Source organism: Canis aureus, chromosome 15 (assembly GCF_053574225.1).
Source record: "Canis aureus isolate CA01 chromosome 15, VMU_Caureus_v.1.0, whole genome shotgun sequence".
In the NCBI taxonomy this organism is placed as follows: domain Eukaryota; kingdom Metazoa; phylum Chordata; class Mammalia; order Carnivora; family Canidae; genus Canis; species Canis aureus.
This window is the reverse complement of record NC_135625.1, coordinates 58941936-58953719: the sequence shown is the minus strand read 5'-3', so window position 1 is coordinate 58953719 and position 11784 is coordinate 58941936. Positions and strand designations below refer to the sequence as shown.

Sequence of the window (11784 nt, the reverse complement as noted above, 5' to 3'; positions counted from 1 at the left end):
GGTTAACAGAAGTATTAAAATAGCTGGAAAATGTAAATTAAGGCAATTCCCCAAATTAAGTAATTGAGCAATTAAAAAAGGTATCATGCCATAACTGCGTAACATTTTGTACTTTCAAAAAACTTTCATATCCACTTTTGCTTATAAAACTAAAATGAAACATCAGACTATCTAAATGTTACATGGCATTTATAAATTTCTCCTATAAGATGGAGATCTTTCAAAATCACGTATCCTACTGTTGATATCATTTGGAAGCATACAGGAAAAGTTATCAACCTAAAACGGGCACACAATTCAGGGTAATGCTCCATAATAAAAAATACTTTCACGTCCTCTGTATCTCATTTCCAGGGAAAAATATGAAGGAAAACCATGCTCTTCTTGTGGTGGGCATTTATTTTATATATATACATATATATGTGTGTGTATATATATGTATATATATATACATATATATATATAGAGAAAGATATATAATTTTTTTAACCACATTTTATTTTGCTGAGTGCATCTGCCCTCCATTCTCCACAACCAGAGTGATATTCTGAAATATAAATCAAACCATACCACTCTTGTTGAAGACCCTCCAATGGCGTCCCACTGCACAACAGATTAAAACCCCAAGTTCTTATCATGGTCTGCAAGGTCCTTCATCACATAGTTCTGGTTGATGTAAGACCTCATCAGCTATCCATCTCTCTCTAGTCCAGCCATGCATACCTACACATCAGGCTCCTTCCGATCTCAGTGTCTTCACACGTACCATCCCTCTAGCCTGGACTGTGTGTTCCCTCCTATCTCCAAATGACTGGCCTGCTTATTCTATTCTCAGCTCAAATGTTATCTCCTGAAAGAGGCTGTCCCTAACTCCCTTGTCTACGTTAGCAACATCGCACCTTATTATTGTTCTAATTTTTCATAGCACTTTATTTTTTAAACATTTGTATTTCTCTACCTGAATATATGCTCCATGAGAGGAGAAATTTGAGTATGGTGTTCACCCTATCTTCCCAGCACCTAGAAGAGTGCCTGGCACATATTAAACACTTCAAAACATTTGCTTAAAGAGTGAATTATTTTGGGAATTATAAAGTGGCAAAGACAGAATTCTTAGAAAATCAGTAAGTCAAAGGGGAAGAAAGAAGAGGAAAGCCTTGAACAGGAAATTGTTAAAAAGAAAGCAGGTGGAGGTAATAATCTGAACCCAGAAAGATTTTAACTTGTTAAACTCAGGACCTGTCCTTTTCACTCTGCAAATGAACAGATGGCTCTTTCAGACAGGAGTTGAATGTTTTGCAGGCACAGACAGGGAATCTCCTTTTAGTGTTAGAGTGCTAGAGAGACAGGATCTAGAGGCTACATTAAAAAAACAAAAAACAAACACATAAACCAAAAAACCCACAAACCACAGGTTCTCCCAAAGTCACAATCTTATTCAATTACTGACCTTTTCTTCAGCCAAACCAATAAGATAGAACAAAAAGGATCAAATCTAAAGGCAGGAAAATTAAGGCCTTAAAATCATAAAGTCATTTTGGAAAGGATGAAAACCAGAAGAAAGCATTTACTTTAGGGAAACGCAAATTTTGCCATGTAGGTTCTCCACTGACAAATGAATTGTTATGCCAAATATCTAGGTTCTCCTGGGGTAAAAGATCAAATACAAGAAGGATGTGGGCAATGGTGGGACAGGGATAGAACTGAGACTTTGGAGACGACAAAGGATGGAGAGACATTTAACCTTAAATTCAAAGTGAAGGGGTGGGGGGGTGGGCAATTTTCTTCAGGACAAAAGCCAAAAGCTTAAAATAAGAAAGCAAATGAAACCATAGTTTACAATTTAGCTCAACAGAGACAATATTTTAGTCACAGATTTAAGCAAAAGTTGTAATTTTACTCTTTTAGGAGAATGGCAAAGGCATAAACAGAGCTAAAAGCCTTATCATGACAAGAAGTTAAGAGAATAAATTGTCTTCCATTCATTCTTAATATTTAAAAACACAGAAAAAGCTAAGAGAATTAAAAGTAATTGATACTAGGAAAGAGGACCCATGTGGCAGGAAACTGGCATTTGTTATAATTCTCTTCTTTACTCAAATTGAAGATTAATGTCAAAAATAGTCAACATTTTAATAAAGGTAATACACAAAGAGGAATGTGGACTACCTTCCAGACCTTAGTTATAACTTAGATTTTAACATACAATCCCTGATCAGCAGGGTTTTTTGTTTTATTTCTGATAAAAAACTAAGCGGATAAAACATCAGTGAGTCCCAGATTTCACCTACTAAAGGTATCATTTAATTGAATTTTGTTGTAGATTAGAATTCTGGAATAAATTCATTCATTACTAAGCCTACAGTCATGGCAGAGTGATAATTTGGGCTTCACGTGTTTATGAATACAAATGTTTAGCTTGTACTGAAGAGCAGAAAACATCTACAAACAGCAAGGTAACCATTCTGTTATTAGGTGCTCCTACTCCCCATCCACAGGAAGCAGTACAAAGCAACAGAACTCCACAAATCAACAAAAGTCATGTCTTCAAAAAGCACTTAATAATCTAATGACTAATACATCATAAAATGTTACATATTTTTTTCAAAGCTTGTTGTGAAACAGCGTATTATGTGAAACTCACTTTCTTGACAAGAATCCAAAAAAGTAACAGGAAAATATAAACAGTGGTGGGATGATGGGTGATTTTTCTTTTTTGTGAATTTGCCTACAGTGAATATGTATTACTTTTTGGGATGAGGGACAGGGAGGAAGAATATTTAAGAAATCAAACTGGTCACGTGAAAGACAAATCTGACAAGTCTCAGAATACAAGGAGAGGCAGAAAAATGAAAATAGTGACAGGCTGTGGAAAGAAAGAGATGAAATAGGAGTGATACAGAGTTCTCAACAAACCTAGGCCAAATGGATCAGAAACGATAATGAAACACATCACAGGATGAAATATTCTTGACCTGAAAAAGCCACCAGGTTATTAGACTGAAAAGTGTTACCATGTTCTAGGTACAAAATCAACAAAAATTAAAATTTAAAAATTAAAATTAAATTAAATTTGATACTTTAATTTCAAGGAAAAAGAGAAAATCTTAGGCATTTAGGCAGAAAAAGCACGTACGAGGTAACAAAATACTGGACAGCCTCCAACTTCTCTATAATCCTCAAAACTAAGCAAAGATCAGTGGAACAGTATTTATAAGATTGGGAGGGAGACAGTGACCCAAGAAGTCTATACATACTCAAGTGTGACAGCACAGAAATCATCAGGTATGCTTGAGCTACAGTAAAATAGGTTTCATGTTAGCCTTCTTGAAAAGACTCCTTGAGTGAGGCACTCCTGCTAACTGTGAGATAAATTTAAATTAAGAACTTAAATGGGGAAACTGTGGTATAAAAGAATACTGACAATAATTTGGTGAAGAGTTCTATATGAATAGCTGTAAAATTCATGCAAAATAAAAATTTTTTTTGAAAAGACAAATGATTAAAGGAAAAAAACCCATGAATGTAAAATTTGACTAAGTAAAAAAATCAAGAAGTTGCCAGGAGAAAGGGGGACTAGAGAAGGGGAGAACAGAGACAAGTGAGAGTCTGTTAAACTTGTAAGTCACTGATTTGTTCTGGACTTTTGACAACATATAGTTTTAAATATGCATTTTACGTGTTTTTCAAAAATTGCGAAAGCATGTATGTGTTAATTTACCAAAAAAAAAAAAAAAAAAAAAAATCCACATCCCAACAAAAACCTCATCCACCAAGTATCCCCATTACTGTGACATCAGCACCAGGAACATTCCTTGTCTATAAGTTGTAAGAAGCTATTATAAACAAGCTATACATATGGTTATTAAATGGACTCACAGGAAAGATCACACAATCTTACACTTTATCCCTTGAACATATAGAACATACATACCTGCACACTGGCTGTTACCACTGAAGACCCTGAGGCAGAGGATGGTCTATGTGGAGTAGACAACGGTTTAGTAGCACCCTGTGTTCCACTTCCTGTTCCCCCAGAGAGACTAGTCCTATTCGCTCCGCTTGAGTTAAGGTTGCTACCTCTGCTGGCAGGTACATTCACTGCAATTCCACTCAAGCTATTCTTCCCAACAGTTCCAGTGGATGAGGAATTTGTGAGCTTTGAAGGGGCCTGAAGATTTTTTGTGGATGGAAGGCCTGAAGCGCGATTAGAGGGCAGCAAATTCAAGGTGGGTGACTGTCTGCTGAGGTTTATCCCACTGGGCTGTTTATGGACTGGGTTGTTACTGCTGGAGTGGCTACTCTGGGCTACTAGTGCATTTGGACTGGAAGAGGTTGGGGGTACAGGAGGCTTGGGAGTGGGGTTGGATTTAGAAATAAGTTTAGTTGATACCGAAGGCTTAGCTGACAGAGAGGGCTTGGGGGAGGCAGAAGGCTTAGGTGAGGGCAAGGGTTTAGGAGATGTGGCAGGTTTTGGAGATGCGGCAAGTTTGGGGGATGCAGCCATTGAGAAGGGAGATTTGAAACCCTGCGTGGACATCTGTGACACCATAGCCTTGGCTAAATAGTTACTGGAGGTAGTGGTGCTGGGTACTGTCCTAGAAACCAGGGGGTGGGACCCTTGAGAACCATTTCCAGGTGAGGGAGTAGATAAGGGAAGGCGGTACATAAGTGGCTTATCCGAGTTCTTAATAAGCGGGGATGAACAGGCAAGTTGGGGATTATTACTTAATTTCACCACTGGGTTGGTCTGTGATTTACTAATGGTAGCTTGTAATGGAGACACATAGTTTTGTTGGACAGCTGAATGCTGGTGCACCTTTGTTACTTGTGTTAACGAAGAAGCATCCTGGGCCTCTGGTGTCCCCAGAGCATGAGAGGAGGCAGCAACTTGGGCTTGGGAAGAAGAGGACACATGGGTCTGTGCAGAGGAAGAAGCATGGATCTGACTCGACCTCTGTAGTCCTTGTTGAAGCAGCCTGGCTGGCAGAGGTTCCAAGGAAACTTTAGGGTTCTGAATTGAAGAACCAGCAATAAGGCCTGAAGAGATGCCAGTATGAGCTAAATCCTGGGGTTTCTTTGGTACTGGCCCTGTGTGACCAGCAATAAGACTTGATGAATGTGCAGTCTGAGGAGAATCTAGTTTTTTAGGAGCAGCCAGCGGCAGTTTACTCATGATGCTTGCTAACTTTTCTTCTCTCAGTCCTGGACGAGGTTTTGCAGTTGGCATACTTATCCTTGAGCCAGCTGGAGGGCCTTTGTTCCCATTGTTGATAACAGCTAAAGCTTCAGAAACAAGATCCAGTGCAGGTGGATGGAAAGAAAGGTCTTCATCTAGGGAGTCATCAAGGCAGATGGTCTCCTGCGCTGGCGTAGAGCTGGAGCTGGTAGAGGCCACGGCGGATGTGCTAGAGCTCGCGGAAGGACCCCCAACTGAAGCCACCAGGGATGCAGGAGTTTTCTGGTCCTTTTTTGGACTACACTCCTAGCATAAACAGCGTTATAGTGGAACAAATTAAATGATTAATAAATAGTTACTAAGTATTAGTCTTTAAAAGGACTAAGAAAGTCTGGCAGTGATTAAAATTCTATTGGTATCTGTAGACTGAAAAAACCAAAGCAGTTCTGAGGACAGAGCTCCTGACACAGCTGCTATGCCTTAGTAAGCTCTTCTAAGAAGAATTAAAACCAAGCCAAAAGAGCATTCAAACACTACACTATTGGTGAAACCCTCCTTCACCCCACCCACCTGCATCAGATCTTCAGATACTATTCCAAATCCATCTGTTCAGAGAGTACTTTCTTTTTATTCTCCTTGTATGTAGGAGAAATTCTGCCTTTATCCTAAGACACTACCCTTCTTCTGAGGTATGATTTGCTAGGAACTAATGCTCACTTTCTGGACCCTTGTATTTCTGCCTTTGTATGCCCTGTCCTGTAGCCACCCATACTCAATACGTAGAGAAAGTGGTACATCAAACTGGGATTCAATCCAAGTATACTTAAATTATGTCTTCTATTCATTATGGTAGAAGTCATTTGTAATTTATTCAACAAGTATTTACTAAATGCCTACTTTGAGCAAGGCACTATACATTAAGAAAACAAGAGTACTGGGAATTAAAATTCTGAATACCTAAGAGAATTTTGTATTTTTTTTTCCAAAAAAATGAAGTCTCTTAAAATTCAAGGAAAAGAGAATTAGTGCACAGTTTAAAATATTCAAAGAGCAAAAGAATTAAAAAATATTTGTTTCAGGGCGCCGGGGATGATAATGTATCAGTCGGTTGGACTTCCGACTCTTGGTTTTGGCTCGTCGTGATCTCAGGGTCATTAGATTAGGCCTGTGTGGGGCTCTGTGCTCAGTGTGGAGCCCTCCCTTTCCCTTCCTTCTGCCCCTCCTCCTGCTCATGATATTTCTCTCCTGTTTCTCAGATAAATTAAAAAAAAAAAAATCTAAAAAAAAAAAAAAGTAACCATTTTCCTTAAAAGGGAAATATAAGGAATTTGACTCATCATTTTTAAAATTAAGAAGAATTAAAACCATTACATAAAAAGCACTTAAGTTTCTTTGATTAGTTTCTTAAAAACAAACTAAAAAAAACCTAACCCCAAAGTCTTAAATTACATATCAATTTTTTTTAAGATTTTATTTATGTATTCATGAGAGACACAGAGAGAGAGACAGAGACATAGGCAGAGGGAGAAGCAGGCCCCCTGGAGGGAGCCTGATGCGGGACTCGATCCCAGGACTCTGGGATCATGCCCTGAGCCAAAGGCAGGAGCTCAACCGCTGAGCCACCCAGGCGTCCCGACTTACACATCAATTTATACAGCACTTACCTAAACCTGAGTGGGGAAAGAATAGAGAGGAAGTGTCTTTACCATCACCTTCTAAGGTATTACAGTAAAGTAGCTGTTAAGAAGGCTGTTAAACTCTAACTTCCTCTGCAGTTTTTCTAAGCTGCTATTCTATAAGCCCTGATTGAAAAGCCTGCTGCCTCTCAGAATTCTGTAGTGTAACTGCATTGAGATCAAAACCGTTAAGACAAATGGGTAATACCTATGATACACACTTGCTTTGACATGCCATCCATCCAATTATCATTAGTGAAAATACCATTTTTATTAAAAAGTACAGAAACTGAGGGTGGGGAAATGTATTAGAATAATAATGGTAGCATTACCAATATAAATGGATTTTTAATGTAACTTTTTTTTTTAATTTTTTAAAATTTATTTATTTATTATTATTATTTTTTATTTATGATAGTCACAGAGAGAGAGAGAGAGAGAGAGAGGGGCAGAGACACAGGCAGAGGGAGAAGCAGGCTCCATACACCGGGAGCCCGACGTGGGATTCGATCCCGGGTCTCCAGGATCGGGCCCTGGGCCAAAGGCAGGCGCTAAACCACTGCGCCACCCAGGGATCCCAGTTTTTATTTTTTTAAAAGAATAAACTGGTTTCATTTTTATTTACGTATTATTTATTTAATATTTTTTTAAAGTAAGCTCTAGGCCCAATGTGGGGCTTGAACTCACAACCCTGAGATCAAGAGTTGCATGCTCTACCAAATGAACCAGCCAGGTACCTGTTACATAACTTTTTTATTTTAAGTTTTATTTTTTATTTAAATAATCTCTACACCTGATATGGGGTTTGAACTCACATCCTGAGATCAGGAGTTGCATGCTCTTCTGACTGAACCAGCCAGTTGTCCCTAAATTAATTTTTTCTTATAAAAGTAATGTTAAATATATCCACCGGCGTGCTATATAAATTTATACCAGGAGAGATGATTTTCCAGGGCATATACTCGAGTTTAAAAAGTAGGTTATCCCGTTTATAAAATGTTAATTCAATCTGAACAAATGAATGGCTGTTTGGATAGATGGAAGGACTGATGGCAAGGACAGAGATACAGAAGAAGGGATGGTGAGTGTGTACCAGAAAGGAAGAGCTTTTTTCCCTGGATACTTTTACTTTTCTCCTTTTACTTTTCTCCTTACTTTTACTTTTCTCCTTACTTTTCTGCATTTGCATTTTCTACTATACTTTCTTATTGCCTTTATAACTAAAATAGGTATTTGATGGGTGGCAGGATAGGAAAAACACAAATCAGCAATAGTTTTTCCTTTTGGGGAAAAGGAAATGGTAATTAATCACGAAGACACACACAAAAAACAGGTTAATTCCCCTATACCACCCTTGCCACCATTAGAATTCTGATAAATTAATCCTATGTTTGAATACATGTATTAAAATTTAATCAACACTTTATGGAGAGAATTAGAAGTTTAAAAATAAAATGTCAAAGCAAAGCATGAACTCAACAGATGTGAAGAAATACTGGCTCAGTATTATTTGGATTAGAAGACAAATGAGGTATAGAAGGACTATTTACTCTGTACAAAGAGCTTCTAATACTAAAAGTTAAGAAGGCTACAGAGTAACAAATATTGACCTTCTGGCAATAACCTCATAAGCAAGGAAATTCATCTATTCAAAGAGATAAAAGCTAGGGTGAAAGTTCAAAACCTAAAGGATGTGGGCTTTCTTTACAATTTTACTTTTGAATGATTACAATTTTCATTTGTTATATACTTGTTTTTTTTTTTCCCAACTCTGCTTTATTTATTTTGGTATTTTTTATCCCCTTTTCTCCTTTAAATATTAAACGAGTTAGATTCCTTTATTTCTAAACCCAATAAATCCATCACTTACCCTTCTCAGGGATCTAATTCTGTCAAATGTTTCTGATGACTCTCACTCATAGTAACTTATTTCCTTATATATTCTGTATTTTCAGATTTTAAGCTCTTGTTTGACATAGTATATATGTGGTAAGCCTTTGAGGCCTGGAATGAAACAGCATTATTCCAGAGAGAATGTGATTTGTCATCTGCCCTGGGTTAATAACTAATCTAATACCTTTAAGTTATTTTCAAAGCTTGAGAATTTCCCAGATCTTGTAGGTAGTATAAATTAAACTCTGAAACCAGGGAAAATGCTCAGGAAGGACTTCTAGAACTCAGGCCAAGACACCCAAGTTTCTTATCTTTCTGCTGATGAGTGGATTTCTTTTCTAGTCCTTTCTTTTACTAAAGATGTTATCCTTTGAAGTTTCCAGGTTTATCCAGAGTTTCAGTCTAATTCCTAACCTATATAAGGCTAAGAAAACCCTATCTGCTGTGCTCTGAGAAGATATTTAAAAATAATCATAAAGCAACTGATGAAAATCAGCAAAGGCACCTAAAGGCAACCAAAGTTTCAATGACAGATTAACACTGGCAGCAGCTTGTTTTGGGCGTTATGGATTTCTCATATACTTGCAATCTCAACTATGCTTTTAAAGGATATTTGTTATATTTGATAGAGCACTTCTAACAGGCTAAATCTTACAATTTAATTCTCTGAAAAACAATAGTTCTAGGATTTTTACAAAGTTTAAAAACACTCTTCTTAAAAGTATGGTACCTATCTACCTATGCCAAACACATAGGGCAGCCCAGGTGGCTCAGCAGTTTAGTGCCGCCTTCAGCCCAGGGCCTGACCCTGGAGTCCTGGGATCGAGTCCCACGTCAGGCTCCCTGCATGGAGCCTGCTTCTCCCTCTGCCTGTGTCTCTGCCTCTCTCTCTCTTTGCCTCTCATGAATAAATAAATAAAATCTTAAAAAAAAAAAAAAAAAAAACCACATATATCCTTTGCATCTTAAGAATGTATTTCAACATTCCCCAATCATGACTAATAACTTACCTTCACTTTGGGTTTAGGTGCAGGAATCACCTTTTTCTTTGCCCTAAGACAAAAAACGAAAAAGGAGGCCATTTCAGTAGCAGTTAGGTCACTCATTAGGAAATTATAACATAATCTTGTCATTACATGGGTAAATAATTTCTTATGCTATTTGGAAAACTCTATGTAGGAAGGAACTATATGTATGTGCTCAGTATATATGTGAATATACAGTAACACTTCCTTCAATTTCAATCAACTGGAAAGAAAGGCCAAACCATTAGCAAACATGAATTGTAGATAAAGGTTTTTTTAAAAAATTAAATGCAAATACTCAAAAAAAAAAAAACTCAAGGTAGGGTAACATAGCTGCCTAAGGACTCACTTCAAAGAACTGCTAAGAATTTATAATTATTTATAGGAAAATGAACTTCAAGAAACTTTCAGCTCAAATTAAACCATAATTTGGGGAGAAGTTGTAAATGGGGCATTATTTTAAAAAAAAAAAAAACTTTATTTTTAAAGAAAATTATTTTAATATAAAAATTCAAATAAACGTCAAAATGACAGAACAAAAAATGCAAAAAAGTTACCACGGAACCTTGGTACCTTTGGGAACCAGTGTGAAAAAGTTTGAAGATGAAAGAAATCTTACAGGTTCCATAGTAGGAGAAAATACTCAAAGTCTGTTGGATAATTAAAGGGTTAACAAGCTAAAATATCTCACACTGGGTATTGTAACTTCACTATGTTGAAATGTTATCCATTAAATTAAAAAATATCTTGATTAAAACTGTCTATCTTGGGGATCCCTGGGTGGCTCAGGGGTTTGGCGCCTGCCTTTGGCCCAGGGCGCAATCCTGGAGTCCCGGGATCGAGTCCCATGCCGGGCTCCTAGCATGGAGCCTGCTTCTCTCCTTGCCTGTGTCTCTGCCTCTCTCTCTCTCCCCCTCTATGTCTATCATAAATAAATAAAAATAAATAAATAAATAAATAAATAAATAAATAAATAAATAAATAAATCTGTCAATCTTCAACTTCATTAAAACAAAAGTAATTTTCAAAGTTTTTTAAATAAAGACCATTGAGGCAAAAGATGTCCAGGCCCATGTATCCCATAGATTTCCACTTTCTGATACAAAATAGAACTTACATAGTAATACAGCTACTAAAAAAAACTGGGAGAAAGGATCTATATAAACATCTGCTCTAGGTTTAAAGGAATTAATTATTTATATCTGAATTGTAAAACATGTAATTTTATAACTATGGTTAAGTTAAAGGCCAGAAATGTTATTGACACCAATACATAGATTTCCCCCTGCCCCAGGATAACTAAACCACCAGCAATAAAAACAGCAAAAACTGAAAACCACAACCAACTCAATACAACTCTGACAATATGCTAACAAAGTGTTTTTTCTAAGAGTTGTAAAAAATTTCCACTGTAATTGTATACAAGCAGAGTTCCATAATATTGCTAACCAGACCTCTTAGAATACTGAATTACAGTGATCCATAAATTCTCATACCTTGCTAATTTAATATTTTATTAACTATTACCACACTTCTATGCTACAGAGAAACGGCCTCAAGTTGTAGGTAAAAATAAAGTTCTACTCAAGTCATATTCACTCAAACATGCAACCACAAAAACCGCAGCTTTTACTACTGCCTATCAGGTTAAGAGACCTTTCTTCAGTAATCATATCACTAAGGGAATACTCAGTTTTGAAAAGAAGGGAAGGAAATGAAGAATAAGTTAATTTTGTGGAATAAAACACTCTGTAAGGCAAGGCAAGGCAGGCATATATACGAAACCATCTTGGACTGCACAAAGCTATAGGTTAGCCACACTGATGGTCGCAGAGGGGAAAAGAAGGAGGACACCAAAGAACGGGAGGGAAGGCAGCCCAGGAACAAAGGAAACCATCAGAGCCTTCCTGTTTACATGGCTCCTAACTACCAAATCTCAGGCCAGCACAGATTCAGGTTTTTGGAGACTAGCCTGAGAACTTTTTTTTTTTTTTTTTTTTTGAGAACTATT

General features: G+C 37.2%; 1 protein-coding gene across 5 annotated transcripts in view; it reads right to left on the bottom strand.

Annotated features, from left to right (window-relative positions):
• UBN2 (ubinuclein 2) overlaps positions 1 to 11784 on the bottom strand; it is an 87296-nt gene that overhangs the window by 29223 nt on the left and 46289 nt on the right. For all 5 annotated transcript variants that reach the window (XM_077850101.1, XM_077850100.1, XM_077850098.1 and 2 more), the window contains 2 exons: positions 9759 to 9801; positions 3935 to 5485 (listed from right to left, as the gene is read on the bottom strand). In XM_077850101.1, the coding sequence (XP_077706227.1) occupies positions 3935 to 5485; positions 9759 to 9801 (1594 nt within the window). The remainder of the gene's footprint in view (positions 1 to 3934; positions 5486 to 9758; positions 9802 to 11784) is intronic.